Source organism: Haliotis rufescens, unplaced genomic scaffold (assembly GCF_023055435.1).
Source record: "Haliotis rufescens isolate VD_foot unplaced genomic scaffold, xgHalRufe1.0.p SCAF_12, whole genome shotgun sequence".
NCBI classification, from domain to species: Eukaryota; Metazoa; Mollusca; class Gastropoda; order Lepetellida; family Haliotidae; genus Haliotis; species Haliotis rufescens.
This window is the reverse complement of record NW_025963802.1, coordinates 43,582,942-43,601,889: the sequence shown is the minus strand read 5'-3', so window position 1 is coordinate 43,601,889 and position 18,948 is coordinate 43,582,942. Positions and strand designations below refer to the sequence as shown.

General features: G+C 44.2%; 1 protein-coding gene across 2 annotated transcripts; it reads right to left on the bottom strand.

The window, feature by feature from the left end:
* Positions 1-736: 736 nt before the first annotated feature.
* LOC124117321 (DENN domain-containing protein 10-like) lies at positions 737-17,120 on the bottom strand. Of its 2 annotated transcripts, none has more exons than XM_048393713.1 (8): positions 17,067-17,120; positions 14,230-14,426; positions 12,819-13,047; positions 10,307-10,424; positions 6,717-6,857; positions 4,560-4,627; positions 3,219-3,313; positions 737-2,468 (listed from the first exon to the last, which is right to left on the bottom strand). In XM_048393713.1, the coding sequence occupies exons 1-8, from the start codon at positions 17,104-17,106 to the stop codon at positions 2,295-2,297; spliced, it is 1,062 nt and encodes a 353-aa protein (XP_048249670.1). In that variant the 5' UTR covers positions 17,107-17,120; the 3' UTR covers positions 737-2,294. The 2 variants fall into 2 exon arrangements, with proteins under 2 accessions (XP_048249670.1, XP_048249672.1); XM_048393715.1 differs by lacking the exon at positions 17,067-17,120 and adding an exon at positions 15,689-15,762.
* Between the last annotated feature and the right edge of the window lie 1,828 nt (positions 17,121-18,948).

Here is an 18,948-nt window from a genome sequence, read left to right as displayed (position 1 = left end):
TTAAACTGTGCCATGGTGTCTCAGTGAGCTACCATTATAAAACCAGCGTAAGACCGGACTGTTACAAGCAGACACACACACAAGTGCATGCATGTCACCACTGTTGCCCCTGCCTCACAGACAACACATGCAGCAGACGTCAAGGTGGGTGACCAGTTACCCCTGCCTAACATGGTGTTTAAATCCCACACAACACTGTCAAGACATGGTCTATATATTACTTCATCTGAGATGATGATGTGCATAAATTCAGTCAAAGCCAATGAAATGTACATGTTTATTAGTGTTCAATGTTTTCAGTAATGCAACAACCATATCCAGTAGGAATACCAATCTTCACAGCTTGTCAATCTCATTAAAATCAGATCTTAGTTTTCGCTACCGCTAAACAAAGATCTGAGGACATCCCATTACTCGTCACGTCAGAACGACCTTTCGCGAATTTTGACCGACCAATGAAATGACTGACAAGAAATCGACATTAGCCAATCAGAAGGCAGCTTTCTCGGGCTTTACGACACAAGTTTCAAACTGGTGACTACGTTTCGAAACATATTTTGACATATTCTCGATTTAAAAAAAATTAAAACTGATAAAAAGAATATTCTGGAATGGCTTATAGATGGCCTAGATTGTATGGATATAATCATAAAACCCGTAACTGTCGTTCGGAATACTCCGTGTTAAATATTTCGCAGTTGCATGATTAGAAAACACATTCCGACTGTCACTTTCATGATCTGGTAAGCGACGCTCTGATTGGTCGGATGAAAGGTCGTTCTGACATGACCCTTAATGGGATGTCCTCAGATCTTTGTTTAGCGATAGCAAGAACTAAGGTCTGATTTTAATGAGATTGCACAGCTTGTATACATTCCTGCATAGAACAATATTCTCAGTTGACAAAGGTTTTCATATTGAAGCATTTCCTTCAGACAACTGACCTTTTCTCGAATGATCCTACATCTTCTTTGAAGACACTTCAAGCACTAAGATCAGTCAAAAGGTTTTCATGACTTTTAACATTGTTCTGGTGGCTTCACCAATGAACGGTAACCGTGGGAATTCCAGGGTGGAATTGGTTCCAGGCAACACCTGGATTGCTGTCCATAATTACACTTGACAGACAGACAGACAGACACACGCGCACACGCCCACACACTCACCTTCCTTCATAAACATTTACATTAGACGCTAAGATTAAACATCCGGTCACCTTCCTGAGGCAAGGGAGTTAGCTGACTGTAAAAGTCCAGTTGCCATTGCTGGAATTTCTGGGCTTGATTCTGGGAGGTACACATGCTTTGCAAATCCTGCAATCGACCAAAACCTGCATGGCTGTTTACGAATTGGATGTCGACTTCATTATACGATTTTGATTGAACTATGCATAGACTCGTTAGTCTAGCCTCCATAATTCCAGCCTAGTTCGGCAAGGATGGAAACTGGACTGTTATAGTCAGTTAACTCCCTTGCCTCAGGAAGATGACATCTGGTTAGACTAAGAGACAAAGGTTGGACATATTTACATTATAATAATAATAATAATTGATTTGTAAAGCGCCTAATATCCATCGACAGTTGCTCACTGGCGCTGTGACAAGGTTAAAAAGTAATATCTATGTACATATGCCAACAATAAGGAGATCTATTGAAAAGCTGGGGGTGAAGAAGTGGGTTTTGAGGAGAGACTTAAATGTTTCCTTAGAAGCAGAGTTTCTCAGATTCAAAGGCAAAGCGTTCCATAACTGTGGACTGCAAAAGGAGAAGGCACGGTCAGACATAGCAGAAGTAGACAGAGGCTGATACAGTAGAGTTCTACCAGAGGATCGGAGAGCACGCTCTGGAGTGTACAGAGATATAAGATCTTTGAGATAGACTGGATAGGCGCTATTGTTGAGGCAGTCGTGAGTGATGATACATATCTTATAGTGTATACGAAAGGAGACTGGAAGCCAGTGTAGTGCTTTGAGGACAGGACTGATGTGATTGGATCTTGGAACTTTAGAACCGCAGAGTTCTGAATGCATTGTAGCTTTGATATGGCTTTCATGGGAAGATTAGCATACAATGCATTGCAGTAATCCAGTTTGGAGGTCACAAGACATTGCATCAACAATTTAACTGTTGCAGTATCAAGTAGTTGACACACATGAACATCGGGTCACAGTTACATTTATGTACAACAGGGGTTGGGTGGCGAGTCAGTCCTGGTTTGTGTTCAATGATGAATTGTCCACATGGATGTATATCTACACTGAGGTATATTGGGAAGCAGTGACCAGACCTCCTGGTCAGAACTTGACGAGTCCTTCACACGCTGCCAGGCTGAACAGGAAGTTCTCAGTAGCTGGTGGCATCTTTCGTTGTTTCAGGTTGTCCAAAGTCAGTGTCAGTCGCCCGTCTCCCTCGTCAGAGGCTAGAGACCGGAGGTTGCTCAACAACTCCTTGGTTTTCCCAGCCAACTCCTGCAAATCATTTTGATTGCTGCTAATCTGCGTCATATTTGTTTCAGCATTTGAGGAGGTATTTCTCACTGGGTAAATTGTCAACAGAGGAATGAGTGAGTGAGTGAGTGAGTGAGTGAGAGTGGTTTAACGCCGCTTTTAACAGTATTTCAGTCATATCACGGCGTGTCAGCTTAATGTAGGAGGAAAGCCCGAATTGATGCTGGTCTCCGACGTTTACCACTTTGGCGAAACCCACGAGCACGGGTATGGTGCTGACAAACCTATAAACATAATCGGGGTGAACCGGGATTCAAACCCACAATCATAGGTTTCTGTCGTGCCCAAGAGAGGCAACTCTGCACAGCAAATCGCGGCGCCTTAGACGACTGGGCCACCCGTGCCCCCAAACAGAGGAATGAATACACTTCTGCTATACATAAACAAAAGTATCACAGGCATACTCTTGTTTCTGGTGCCTCACCTTTATCCCCCCATGAATATCCAGGTAAGATAGGTCTTCAGCAACCCACGCTTGCCTGAAGAGGCAACTGTGCTTGTCGTAAGAAGCGACTAACAGGATTGGGTGGTCAGGCTCACTGACTTGATTGATGCATGATCGTATCCCAACCGCGTGGATCGATGCTTATGACATCAATCACTGGATTGTCTGGTCCAGACTCGATAATTTATAGACTGCCGTTATATGGCTGGAATATTGCTGAGTGCGGCAATACACAAACAAACAAACAAACAAACAAACAAACAAACCTTTATCATGTCCTCATCCGTGGTGTCAGCTGATTCGGCTTTTTGAACCATCAGTAGTGCTATGTCCTTGTGGAGTTTCCCCATCGCCAGAGCATCTGTTAAGCCACAACAAACTGATCAGCAACGTCCTGGGGATTCTAACAGCTGGGGGCAGCCGGTAGCCTAGTGGTTAAAGCGTTCGCTCATCACGCCGAAGACCCGGGTTCGATTCCCGACATGGGTACAGTGTGTGAAGCCCATTTCTGGTGTCCCCCGCCATGATATTGCTGGAATATTGCTAAAAGTGGCGTAAAACCATACTCACTCACTTACTCACTCTAACAGCGGGAGGTGTTGCTTCTTGACTTTGCTTCAACTATGTCAATGCAGTGTGAGCAAGTGCTTCATAAAACTATCGTGTTCACGTACATCCTGTTCGTCAAGTTCCCCAAGGCAACAAGGTTTTATTTGGGATGCTCATTTCCTAATAATATTCACCTGTCACATGCAAGACCACTTGTAGCCTGAGTTGGAACGGTCGGGAAGCCTAGTGGTAGCCTAGTGGTCAAAGCATTTGCTTGTCACTGAGGACCCGGGTTCGAATCCCGACATAGGTACAATGTGTGAAGCCCATTTCTGGTGTCCCCCGCCGTGATATTGCTGGAATATTGCTAAAAGCAGCGTATAACCAAACTCAGTCACACACTCTAGCCTTAGTTATGTAATGTGTTAGAAATATGAAGTCTCAATACCATATGGCCAATACTTTCAGAGTTAAACTATGTGACTGAATGACCTTCAGTAAACTTAAAGTGATCTTGACCTTTGACACATCCATGACAAATGACTTGTTGATTTAATAGTTTGTCTTCACTGACTAATAAATTATTTTTTTCAGATTTGAACTTCGGTTTGATCCAGAGGTCACTGTAAATGCAACTGCGACCTCTATCTAGTGATCATGGATATTATTATTCCATCAATTCAAATCATGAACATTCAAGATATAATGTACTCAAACCATTTGGACTACCAGTTCACACTTAATACCTTGAACTTCAATGTCAACGAATACTGTCAGAAAAAGTCCCAATATGAATATTTTCAAACTTAATGAGCTGGGCCCACTTGCACAAAGCAATCTTAGCCCTACGATGATCGTAACTCCCATACTCTAACATAGATTTAAGATAGTCATTGCGCTGAGATTGCTATGTGCAGGTGGGCCCAGCCTAGGTCAGAATTAACAGTTAGGATGAATGAAGTCTTGAAGCATTTGACAGCAGAACTGGTACATATATCTGTAATATGTGGAGTCACAGCATACAGTCCTATATATGCTGAGAGAGATAACATTCTTACCTTTAGCATGAGACGCTACAGTTATCTGTCCAGAAGGGCCGTTCACAAACACATCATATAGATCTGGTCTGAAAGGAGATGTGTTCAGGTTAGTAGGGAAACCATGGTTACACAGAAGCGTCTTTTGTCTGCGTCTACAACTGTCTCCATCTGTCCATGGACCGCCTCCGTGGTTTAGTGGTTAAGTGTCCGCAGGAGAGGGAAAGATCCGGGGTTCGATTCCCGACGCGTCATACCAAAAGACGTTAAAAGATGGTAGTTGTTGTTACCCTGGCTGGCGCTCTGCAATAAGGGGTTAAAACAAGGACTGGTCGGCTCGGAGTCCGTATACTGTGTCTGAGTGGGGTATTCATGTTAAACTGCGTCATGATATCTCAGTTGGATAGCACTATAAAATCGGCATCAGTCCGGACACGCACGCACGCACGCACAGATGCACGTTGCTTTATAAGTGCAATAATCTTGGACGCAATAATCTTGGACCTCATTTCACCTCACCCATCAGTCCATGTGTATCACACCAACCTACCTCCCCTCTACGTCAGCCTCAGTGAACTCTGCCACAACTGTCTCCATCAGTCCATGTGTATCACACCAACCTACCTCCCCTCTACTTCAGCCTCAGTGAACTCTGCCACAACTGTCTCCATCAGTCCATGTGTATCACACCAACCTACCTCCCCTCTACTTCAGCCTCAGTGAACTCTGCCACAACTGTCTCCATCAGTCCATGTGTATCACACCAACCTACCTCCCCTCTACTTCAGCCTCAGTGAACTCTGCCACAACTGTCTCCATCAGTCCATGTGTATCACACCAACCTACCTCCCCTCTACTTCAGCCTCAGTGAACTCTGCCACAACTGTCTCCATCAGTCCATATGTATCACACCAACCTACCTCCCCTCTACTTCAGCCTCAGTGAATCCTGCCACAACTGTCTCCATCAGTCTACACATCTCACACCAACCTACCTCCCCTCTACTTCCGCCTCAGTGAACTCTGCCACAACTGTCTCTATCAGTCTACACATCTCACACCAGCCTACCTCCCCTCTACTTCCGCCTCAGTGAACTCTGCCACAACTGTCTCCATCAGTCCATATGTATCACACCAACCTACCTCCCCTCTACTTCAGCCTCAGTGAACTCTGCCACAACTGTCTCCATCAGTCTACACATCTCACACCAACCTACCTCCCCTCTACTTCAGCCTCAGTGAATCCTGCCACAACTGTCTCTATCAGTCTACACATCTCACACCAACTTACCTCCCCTCTACTTCAGCCTCAGCGAATCCTGCCACAACTGTCTCTATCAGTCTACACATCTCACACCAACCTACCTCCCCTCTACTTCAGCCTCAGTGAATCCTGCCACAACTGTCTCTATCAGTCTACACATCTCACACCAACCTACCTCCCCTCTACTTCAGCCTCAGTGAATCCTGCCACAACTGTCTCCATCAGTCTACACATCTCACACCAACCTACCTCCCCTCTACTTCAGCCTCAGTGAACTCTGCCACAACTGTCTCCATCAGTCTACACATCTCACACCAACCTACCTCCCCTCTACGTCAGCCTCAGTGAACTCTGCCACAACTGTCTCCATCAGTCCATGTGTATCACACCAACCTACCTCCCCTCTACATCAGCCTCAGTGAATCCTGCCACAACTGTCTCCATCTGTCTACACATCTCACACCAACCTACCTCCCCTCTATTTCAGCGTCAGTGAATCCTGCCACAACTGTCTCCATCAGTCTACACATCTCACACCAACCTACCTCCCCTCTACTTCAGCCTCAGTGAACTGTGCCAGAACTGTATCCATCAGTCCATGTGTATCACACCAACCTACCTCCCCTCTACTTCAGCCTCAGTGAACTCTGCCACAACTGTCTCCATCAGTCTACACATCTCACACCAGCCTACCTCCCCTCTACTTCAGCCTCAGTGAACTGTGCCACAACTGTATCCATCAGTCCATGTGTATCACACCAACCTACCTCCCCTCTACTTCAGCCTCAGTGAACTCTGCCACAACTGTCTCTATCAGTCTACACATCTCACACCAACCTACCTCCCCTCTACTTCAGCGTCAGTGAACTGTGCCACAACTGTATCCATCAGTCTACACATCTCACACCAACCTACCTCCCCTCTACTTCAGCCTCAGTGAATCCTGCCACATAATGGCTGACAGATTTCAGCCCCTCCAGCTCGCTGCTGGTGAGTGAGACGTAGGGATATACGATGCTCCAGTTCTGTCGATGCCAAACCAAGGCAGGCAGGGATCTGCAACAACAAGGACATACACCACTTGTGTACAGTGACAGCCCTGCAGTTATATCAACATGTCAATCTCATTCAAATCATATCTTGGTTCTCGCTACCGCTAAACAAATGTCTGAGGACATCCCATTATTGGTCACGTCAGAACTACCTATCATCCAACCAATCAGAGTGTCGCCTATCAGATCATGAAAGTGACGGTCGGAATGTGACCTCGAAAACTTTAACTTGGGGTATTCCGAACGATAGTTACGGGCTTAACGACTGAATCCATACAATCTGGACCATTTAATAGCCATTCTAGAATGTTCGGGCGAGCGAGTGAGTAAGTGAGTGAGTTATTAGTTGGAATAAATACAGAGCACGATGGTTAGTATTTTTACAGTAACACATAGAGTTGTTTATATGTCTACTTCTGAGATGGTTTTGCTCTACATAGATATATGTGAGAAGGAGGTACCTTGTGAACACCGGTAGGTCTGCCAGAATATGTGGATGTATGTGAGAAGGAGGTACATTGTGAACACCGGTAGGTCTGCCAGAATATGAGGGTGTATGTGAGAAGGAGGTACCTTGTGAACACCGGTAGGTCTGCCAGAATATGAGGGTGTATGTGAGAAGGAGGTACATTGTGAACACCAGTAGGTCTGCCAGAATATGTGGGTGGATGTGAGAAGGAGGTACCTTGTGAACACCTGTAGGTCTGCCAGAATATGTTGGTGGATGTGAGAAGGAGGTACCTTGTGAACACCTGTAGGTCTGCCAGAATATGTGGGTGTATGTGAGAAGGAGGTACATTGTGAACACCAGTAGGTCTGCCAGAATATGTGGGTGTATGTGAGAAGGAGGTACATTGTGAACACCAGTAGGTCTGCCAGAATATGAGGGTGTATGTGAGAAGGAGGTACATTGTGAACACCAGTAGGTCTGCCAGAATATGTGGGTGGATGTGAGAAGGAGGTACCTTGTGAACACCAGTAGGTCTGCCAGAATATGTTGGTGGATGTGAGAAGGAGGTACCTTGTGAACACCAGTAGGTCTGCCTGAATATGTGGGTGTATGTGAGAAGGAGGTACATTGTGAACACCAGTAGGTCTGCCAGAATATGTGGGTGTATGTGAGAAGGCGGTACCTTGTGAACACCAGTAGGTCTGCCAGAATATGTTGGTGGATGTGAGAAGGCGGTACCTTGTGAACACCAGTAGGTCTGCCAGAATATGTGGGTGGGTGTATGTGAGAAGGAGGTACCTTGTGAACACCTGTAGGTCGGCCAGAATATGAGGGTGTATGTGAGAAGGAGGTACATTGTGAACACCAGTAGGTCTGCCAGAATATGTGGGTGGATGTGAGAAGGAGGTACCTTGTGAACACCAGTAGGTCTGCCTGAATATGTTGGTGGATGTGAGAAGGAGGTACCTTGTGAACACCAGTAGGTCTGCCAGAATATGTGGGTGTATGTGAGAAGGAGGTACCTTGTGAACACCAGTAGGTCTGCCAGAATATGTTGGTGGATGTGAGAAGGCGGTACATTGTGAACACCAGTAGGTCTGCCAGAATATGTGGGTGGGTGTATGTGAGAAGGAGGTACATTGTGAACACCAGTAGGTCTGCCAGAATATGTGGGTGGATGTGAGAAGGAGGTACCTTGTGAACACCAGTAGGTCTGCCAGAATATGTGGGTGGATGTGAGAAGGAGGTACCTTGTGAACACCAGTAGGTCGGCCAGAATATGTGGGTGGATGTGAGAAGGAGGTACCTTGTGAACACCAGTAGGTCTGCCAGAATATGTTGGTGGATGTGAGAAGGAGGTACCTTGTGAACACCAGTAGGTCTGCCAGAATATGTGGGTGTATGTGAGAAGGAGGTACCTTGTGAACACCAGTAGGTCTGCCAGAATATGTTGGTGGATGTAAGGAGGTACCTTGTGAACACCTGTAGGTCTGCCAGAATATGTGGGTGGGTGGATGTGAGAAGGAGGTACATTGTGAACACCAGTAGGTCTGCCAGAATATGTTGGTGGATGTGAGAAGGAGGTACCTTGTGAACACCAGTAGGTTGGCCAGAATATGTGGGTGGATGTGAGAAGGAGGTACCTTGTGAACACCAGTAGGTCTGCCAGAATATGTTGGTGGATGTGAGAAGGAGGTACCTTGTGAACACCAGTAGGTCTGCCAGAATATGTGGGTGTATGTGAGAAGGAGGTACATTGTGAACACCAGTAGGTCTGCCAGAATATGTTGGTGGATGTAAGGAGGTACCTTGTGAACACCAGTAGGTCTGCCTGAATATGTGGGTGGATGTGAGAAGGAGGTATACCTTGTGAATACCAGTAGGTCTGGTAGAATATGTGGGTGGATGTGAGAAGGAGGTATACCTTGTGAACACCAGTAGGTCTGCCAGAATATGTGGGTGTATGTGAGAAGGAGGTACCTTGTGAACACCAGTAGGTCTGCCTGAATATGTGGGTGTATGTGAGACGGAGGTACCTTGTGAACACTAGTAGGTCTGCCAGAATATGTGGGTGTATGTGAGAAGGAGGTACCTTGTGAACACCTGTAGGTCTGCCAGAATATGTGGGTGGATGTGAGAAGGAGGTATACCTTGTGAACACCAGTAGGTCTGCCAGAATATGTTGGTGTATGTGAGAAGGAGGTACCTTGTGAACACCTGTAGGTCTGCCTGAATATGTGGGTGTATGTGAGACGGAGGTACCTTGTGAACACTAGTAGGTCTGCCAGAATATGTGGGTGTATGTGAGAAGGAGGTAGCTTGTAAACACCAGTAGGTCTGCCTGAATATGTTGGTGGATGTGAGAAGAAGGTACCTTGTGAACACCAGTAGGTCTGCCTGAATATGTGGGTGTATGTGAGAAGGAGGTACATTGTGAACACCTGTAGGTCTGCCAGAATATGTGGGTGGGTGTATGTGAGAAGGAGGTACCTTGTGAACACCTGTAGGTCTGCCAGAATATGTGGGTGTATGTGAGAAGGAGGTACCTTGTGAACACCAGTAGGTCTGCCAGAATATGTGGGTGTATGTGAGAAGGAGGTACCTTGTGAACACCTGTAGGTCGGCCAGAATATGTGGGTGGGTGTATGTGAGAAGGAGGTACCTTGTGAACACCTGTAGGTCTGCCAGAATATGTGGGTGGGTGTATGTGAGAAGGAGGTACCTTGTGAACACCTGTAGGTCTGCCAGAATATGTGGGTGTATGTGAGAAGGAGGTACCTTGTGAACACCAGTAGGTCGGCCAGAATATGTTGGTGGATGTGAGAAGGAGGTACCTTGTGAACACCTGTAGGTCTGCCAGAATATGTGGGTGTATGTGAGAAGGAGGTACCTTGTGAACACCAGTAGGTCGGCCAGAATATGTGGGTGTATGTGAGAAGGAGGTACCTTGTGAACACCAGTAGGTCGGCCTGAATATGTGGGTGTATGTGAGAAGGAGGTACCTTGTGAACACCTGTAGATCAGCCAGGGAATGTGGAGGAAAGTAGATGGCTATTCGTTTCTTTAACATGAGAGCTGTGTACAACAGTATCGTCTCCAGGCCCAACGTCTGGACAACATCTGCAATACACAATGACAGAACAATGATAAATATGTCCGACACATATACGGCCAAACAAATCTGCAACTTAAATTATAAACATGATCATTAATCAACTACCATCCTCTTTTTCAGATATGTGCTGCACTACATAATATTAGTTATGGTGTTTTTAGTTGCAGTATATGCCGTCATATTAGGTGAGCAGAAAAATATTGGGAGAGGCGTGAGCTGAGGCCGATATTTTTCTGCTAACCTAATATGACACCGTATACGGCAACTAAAGACACCATAACAAATTTATTATGCCGAATAGTTTACACTTTCTGGTATCCATATCGCATGTCATGTCAAAATGAAAACTTGACACTTACAACCGTACATTGACGTTAAGGGTCAAAGGGAGACTACTAGTCAAACCTAGGAGGCCAAACCTTGTTGAAAATTTTAACTGTAATCTTTATCAATAAAGTCACGAACGTGATCTAAAAAACAGATTAATGACCTTTGACATCACAATTAATGATAGTAAAACACAAAACAGTGTCAAATATCGAATTTCAGTACCAGAATTCCCATGTGAAATATGTGAGGTGGGTGTTGGAAAGTCCAAAATGGCTGTTACTGACAGTATACAGCCTCATATTAGGTCAGTATCAACCATCTTGGATTTTTACTGACGGTATACGGCCTCATGTGGCAGAGTAGTTCTGCTCTCTGATTGGTCAATCTCACTTTGAGGCATAATAATGACTGGTATGATACATTGTTGAAAACAGGACGCAAGAGAAATAAACTGACAAACAACACCTGGCACTACCATCACACAAATAAAGAAGCCGGCATTTGAAATCAGTAGCGACTTTATGGCGTTGTGCAAAGAGGTATCCTCACTCAGCCCCCACCACAAATTGGACTGAGTGAGTGAGTGAGTGAGTGAGTGAGTGAGTGAGTGAGTGAGTGAGTGAGTGAGTGAGTGAGTGAGTGAGTGAGTGAGTGAGTGAGTGAGTGAGTGAGTTGGGTTTAACGCCCTTTTTACAGTATACCAGTTATATCAGGGTGTTTCAGCTTAATGTGGGAGGAAAGCCCGAAGTGATGCAGGTCTCAGACGTTTACCACTTTGGTCAAACCCACGAGCACAGGTATGATGCTGACAAACCTAGAAACATAATCGGGGAGAACCAGGATTCGAACCCACAATCATAGGTTTCTGACATGCCTATGATTCGCAACTCTGCACAGCAAATCGCGGCGTCTTAGATGACTGGGCCACCCTTGCTCCCTGAATCAGTATCTGAGCATCCACCTCTCTCACAGATGACATTCGCAAGGCGTCGCCTCATGCTGCTGATCAGACATTGGAACTGGAAGGTCTCACTTGGCAGCCGACCCGTGAAGTTCCGGGGTAGAATAGGTCTTCAGCAACCCATACTTGCCGTAAAAGGTGACTATGCTTGTCCTAAAAGGTGACATACAGGATCGGGGGGCCAGGCTCGCTGACTTGCTTGATGCATGTCATCGTATCCCAATTGCAAGGATCGATGCTCATGACACCAATCACTGGATTGTCTGGTCCAGACTCGATTATTTACAGACCGCCGTCATATAGCTGGAATATTGCTGAGTGCGGCGTTAAAAGACAAACCAACCAGCCAACCACTTGGCAGCAATTTCCAAAGGTGTTCAGTTGGGTTTAGATCCCAGTTTGTCATTATTTTTCAGATTTTGAATCAGGTTGCTTATATGTAAATGTTTGAAAACTGCAACTAAAGTATGTTTGACACTAGGGCTGGGATGGGTAATTCGGGTACTTGGGTCGGGTGGGTACTGTTTAGGATCAGGGTACCTACAGGACTACCAATACCCGTGGTTCGTCACGTGATATATTGTTTAGTGAGAATAATTCATGTTTACCTCCCAGTTGCTAATGTTCGCATATCTTTCAAACAATATGCGCATTCTTTCTGACTGTTTTATGTTTGAGTAAAGCTACAGTTTCAGTCAACATCAATGTAAGCATGTGCAGATTGTTTTAAACATGTTGTATTAGCAAAACCCTAAGTGGGCCCCATCCTTAAATGGGCCTCAGCCAAAGACAGGAGGGGAGATAACTCTCAAGAGTATGCTGCTGGCTGCAAGCACATGGCTTCAGCCACACTCTTGTACACAGCTACACTTACAGTGATTAAACACAGTTAACAAACGAAGACATCTTTGTCATATCGCCACACATGTATCTACATATTTTATAAACAATTCCAAATCGGACATTTTGTGCCAAACTCTCTGGGTAGGGTTGGGTAATAGGGGGTCGGGTTCCCGGGTAGTAAATTTTAGACTCATCCCAGCCCTATTTGACACATAATGTTGACATGCTTGCGACACACAAAACTGATACAAAAGCAGGAACTCACTTTTGACATTGCTTTTGGCATAGGCTTTTCTGTTACCAAAGTCTTTGACTGAGAACTTCCCATTATCATCGGTGGCACAGACTCCTCTCGTCACCACGCCCATGTACGCCTCCAGCATGGTGGACGGACTGCCCTTCTCACGGTACAGCTTGCTCAGGATCTCGCACAAACGCTCATACTTCTCAGGGTTGAAGTCCCTCGTCACCAACACCAGTGAAACATTGGTCACCTTTAAGAAACCAGACATACAGGTAGAGATGTATCATTGGCATTTGGCAGCAGTGTTTGAAATAATTCTAAAACCCAACAAGTCAGTTGGGCAGGTGACCCATCAGTGTTGCCTGCCTATCTTCAAAGTTACCTGCCCACATTCCAATCTCATTTAAATCTGATCTTAGTTTTCGCTACCGCTAAACAAAGATCTAAGGACATCCCATTACGGATCACGTCAGAACGACCTTTCGTTAATTTTGACCGACCAATGAAATGACTGACAAGAAATCGACATTAGCCAATCAGAAGGCAGCTTTCTTGAGCTTTACGACACTGGTTTCAAACTGGCGACTACTTTCGAAAGATATTTCGATGTATTCTCAATTAAAAATGTTAAAACTGATAAGAAGAACATTCTGGAATGGCTTATAGATGGCATAGATTGTATGGATATAATCATAAAACCCCTAACTGTCAATCGGAATACCCCGTGTTAAATATTTCGTGGTTGCATGATCAGAAAACACATTCTGACTGTCACTTTCATGATCTGGTAAGAGACGCTCTGATTGGTTGGATGAAAGGTCGTTCTGACGTGACCCGTAATGGGATGTCCTCAGAAATTTGTTTAGCGATAGCAAGAACTAAGGTCTGACTTTAATGAGATTGCCCGAATTCAGACATAATAAACATTGAAAAATCACAAAATCGCATCTTGATTCAGTTGAAATAATACAAACAACTACGTGCTCAAACAAAAGTCATCAGAAGATGACAAATCCCTGGTCCCCCAATACCAAAGGCACCACTTCACCCCTGGTTAATACACGTACCAAGTTTAATGAAAAATCTTTCACGGTTTTCAAATACGGATGGATGGACAGACAGACCAGATGATGACCATAATAAATCTGAATAACTCTGAATACGTAAGTAGTCTTAAGATTATCTGCTAGACAGTTGGCCACTGGTGGTGCCATAATCGAGCTACGAAATTCCAGCCTTGTTCGGCAAGGGTGGAAACTGGACTTTAATAGTCAGTTAGCTCCCTTGCCCTGGTAAGATGAACAAGTAAGACTTTGTATTTTTGCACTTTTTTATCAGATTTATCACAACAATGTAAATAATCTTAAGAAATAAAATAATATTAGCTCTGATGACATCAAAAGGAGGTAATACTGTGAAGAATTTGTCTTACTTTAGGCAAGGCAGGTTCCTCACTGATGTCGGTGTGCAGCAGGTAATACCACCGCTGTTGCCACTGGTAGAAGATGAAGCGCAGAGGTTGCAGCAGCCCTGCGCTGAGTCCGCACTTGTGGAGGAGCATCTCCCTCTGGTCTGGGGATGCAGACGGGTAGGACCAGGTCCACAACACGTCCCCATTCCTGTCCTTCTCTGCAAAAACATGTTCAGGCCTCAAAGTTTCAATTTTTACCAAGTAGCCATATGGCTACAAGTATTTTTTTCAGGTAGCCAGTGATAAAATCAAGAAGTCAAGCCAATATTGAAGGTAGCCAAAAGCATTTGAAATGATCTTTTATCAAGTAACTATTATAATATGTACAAGTCATAGCACCAGTCTTGAAATTGTATATTAGTGGAAACTGTGCTTGATTTTTGTTACTTGTGGCTCGAACAAAGATGCAATTTAGGTTACTAGATTATGTATGTATATCCTTGTTTATCAAATAAGCATTGTCTACTGAAATAAAATACTACTGACATTAATATTTATGTATTTCTGTGCATTGTCGACGTTAGGAGGTATCATATGCAAGTACAATTATTAGTAGATATGTTTTCCACAATCAACTGTTATATATATTTGTGTCTTCAAATGTGAAGCAATAGAATTTAGTTGCCACAAGACATTTTGCAAGGAAGTCATTTGGCTACCTCTGAATTTTAGGACATACCACATGGCAGTCTGTAGTGTCAAAGGAGAATACAGGATTAGACAGCATGGCTACAGACAGTGATATATGACATCACAACATTGTATAGGTGAAAACAACATGGGGATCTTTTCGATTTGCTTTATGTTTTTAACTGTTTGTTCATGTGAAAAAAAAATTCATGTGATCAGGTTGGTTGGTTGGTTGGTTGGTTGGTTCGTTGTTTAACGCCGCACTCAGTAATATTCCAGCTATATGACGGCGGTCTGTAAATAATTGAGTCTGGACCAGACAATCCAGTGATTGACATCATGAGCATTGATCCACGCATCAACCAAGTCAGCGAGCCTGACCACCAGATCCTGTTAGTCGCCTTTTACGACAAGCATAGTCGCCTTTTACGGCAAGCATGGGTTGCTGAATCTTCACGGGTCTCATGTGATCAGGGCGATTTTAGTGCTAAGATTATCATACCTCTCAGGCTTTAAAAAAGACTTATGACAGTCGTAGCACTAAGATCGATTTGTTGAACAAGGACCATTACAGCTCTGGTTTTACTGCTATAAGGGACTCTATCTAAACGGCCAGTACGTCGACTGTTCCTGGTGTTTTTGAATCCTGAAACCCACAACCCAAGCACTGCGCAGAGTAACTGAGTTACTAAATACTAAATGCCAGCTTGATTGGATTAGAAGCTGGTGATTCTCAAAGCCTAGATTACAATAAAATGCTTCAGCTGTATGAAGATAATCCCTTTCCTACCCAGCGTAGAACCTCTGTCACATCATCACATCTTACACAGTCCACTCAAGATATTGCATCTGTTGATGTTTCCTTTTTGACGAGTCTACACATTTAGAAAAACATATTTTATGAAATGTGTAACTTCCATTGACAACATATCCTAAAACTTGAAAAACTATTTCCATTTGCGTATTGATTCTCCACATGCTGTCACCTGAGCCCTGAAGGTGAGGTAGTGATAGTCACTTTGATGTCTACAGGTATATCGTCATACACCTCGCTGTCATAGTTGCGGTAATATATCAATATAATGATGCAAAACAATACGTAAAGCACACAGAAAGGCTTGCATCAGGCCCATCTGTTCTTATTTCAATTGGTTGGTTGGTTGGTTTGTTGTTTAACGCCGCACTCAGCAATATTCCAGCTATATGACAGCGGTCTGTAAATAATGGAGTCTGGGCCAGACAATCCATTGACTGATATCATGAGCATCAATCCACGCATTTGGGATCGATGACACGCATCAACCAAGTCAGCGAGCCTGACCACCCAATCCCGTTAGTCGCCTTTTACGACAAGCATAGTCACCTTTTACGGCAAGCATGGGTTGCCGAAGACCTATTCTATCCCCGGAATCTTCACAGGTCTCTTATTTCAGAATAAGTGTACCATATTTCAGAATAAGTGTACCATATTTCAGAATAAGTGTACCATATTTGTTAACAAACAAGAGAAAAGTCTGGTCACGTGATAAGCCTACACCCACAATGTGTTCACAGTAGCAGAAACTTCTCTCGCAGAATAAGGTAAGCAGAGCAGAGTAAGCTTGGATGGGGGATCTGTTATTGTTTACAAACAATGCTTCAGAACAGTCGACGTACTGGCCCTTTAGTTGGTGTTTGTTAAAAAAGTTCAATGGGCACAAGTTTATTTCCATCTCCAACCATTTTAATTAATTAGATGATATAACATGGCTGCCTGTCCATATATGCGCTGGAGTTTTTGCTCTGTCATAATGAATTACACCTACTTCATGACCAACACCAAGATCACAAGACTGCTCAATTAAATTTATGTTACATAAGAGGTTACTGCTGTTATTACTATAGAACAACTATGTCAGCTTTTGTTGTTCTTCCTGACTGGTGAACATACTTCTTATATAATTATGTCAAAGATTTCCATATTTCCATAAAATATCTAGCTTGGCACCAAAAGGGGGCGTGTCATACAATTCAGTGCCGGTTGTGTGTACACGACCAGAGTAAAATAGAATGACATCATTGCAAGTACGAATAAAAAAAACAGAGCGTCACGTATGATGAAGGAAAACCACTAACTCATAATTTTGTCATGTCTACATATCAGTTTGAAAATGTCCTCTAAAACTCACCAATAATCCCCGCAGATATGAGATCACAGAGCGCCGCCATATTGGACGACTGGGGTCAGACTAAAACAGCATGATATCAAAATGGCAGTAAGGAACGTGACCAAAACGGCAGCATGTATCACACATTCACACATATGAGCGTGTTGTTTGTTTTATGTTTACGACGCATTCTATATGACAGCGGCCTATAAATAATAGAAACTGGACAAGACAAACCAGTGATTGATATTGTGAGCAACGTACGACCAAGGCCTTCGGGATACGATGTACCGCAATGAACCAGGGGCCTGTTCCACAAAGCGATCGTAGCACTAAGACAATCGTAACTCCCATACTTTAACATAGACTTACGACAATCGTAGCGCTACAATCGCTTTGTGGAACGGGACCCTAGGTCACCAAATTAATCCATTACATATCCTGACCAGAGGGAATTCCCAGTAAGAATATTGAACGCCATCAAGAGGCGACGAAATGGATCCGGTGGTCAAGCTCGACGACTTGGTTTATGTATGTAATCCTAACCCAATTGCGTGGATCAATGCTCATGGTGTCAACCATTGATGGAGTGGATGGTTGTGCATTTAAACACGATATGGTCATATCAATAATGTTACCACGATTCGCATTTTCATGTTCTAGTTTTACTGTTTTAATGAAGAGCAAGGTCAGAATTGGTCTCCCGCAACTTATGCTTGTCGTAAGAGGTGACTAAGGAAATCGGGTGGTCAGGCTCGCTGACTTGGTTGGCACATGTCATCGTATACCATGGGCTTCACACATTGTACCCATGTCGGGAATCGAAACCCGGGTCTTCGGCGTGACGAGCTAACGCTTTAACCACTAGGCTACCTGGCCGCCCCGTGTGGGTTAGATGAGAAGTCAGTCACAGGATTGTTTGTTTGTTGGTTGTTTAACGCCGCACTCAGTAATATTCCGTTTTGATCATCAAAATTAATTAAATGATAACGCCTACCGGTGTTCCTCGTGTATATATTGTTTAATTGGTATCTAGACACTGTTCCGATACACTCAGCTGTTCCGAACCCGTGAAGATCCGGAATAGAATTGGTCTTCAGCAACCCATGCTTGTCGTAAAAGGCGACTGACGGGATCGGTGATCGCTGGCTTGGTTGATGCATGTCATCGTATCCCAATCGCGTGGATCGATGCTCATGATGTCAATCACTGGACTGTCTGGTCCAGGCTCGATTATTTACACACCGCCGTCATATAGCTGGAATATTGCTAAACAACAAAACAAACAAACAAAAACAGTTGTTCCGACACTGATTGATTGGTTAGTTGGTTGATTGCTGGAGAGTAACCATTCTGGCAGTGCTTAGAGTCGTGGGTTAGATGAGTGAGTGAGTGAGGTTTTACGCGGCTTTTAGCAATATTCCAACAATATCACGGCGGGGGACACCAGAAATGGGAATCGAACCCGGGTCTTCGGCGTGACGAGCTAACACTTTAACCACTAGGCTACCTGGCCGCCCCGTGTGGGTTAGATGAGAAGTAGAGAGCAGCGGTCAGGAAGACAGTGATCGTAGAAGTAGTTGGGCAAAGTTAATGATATTGCTGTAATATTGCTAAAAGCGGCGTAAAACCATACTCACTCACTCGTCGCGGGACCGTTTTATTGTAATTGTTTCGATGTAGTGCCGTTTTAGCTATACACCTTCTGACTTGGCTACTGTCTACTGACACATACAATTGCGCTTTACAAATAATGTACCAGTTATCTCACATATACAGAATACGTGGTTTGTTCTCAGTGTAGGTCGATCGAACTACTATTAAAATTGCGTGTTTCTTATTCATAACTTACTGATACGAGTGTTTTTTTCTCTCCCAATACGCACTCAATATTACGTAATGA

Bases quoted from the DNA above. Each gene is read 5' to 3' on its own strand.
- LOC124117321 (XM_048393713.1), bottom strand. From the start codon at position 17,106: ATGGCGGCGCTCTGTGATCTCATATCTGCGGGGATTATTG. The intron at 13,048-14,229 runs GTAAGACAAATT...GGTTTCTTAAAG, and splicing joins AGGAACCTGCCTTGCCTAAA to GTGACCAATGTTTCACTGGT. The intron at 4,628-6,716 runs GTAGGTTGGTGT...ATCTCCTTTCAG, and splicing joins GAGGCTGAAGTAGAGGGGAG to ACCAGATCTATATGATGTGT.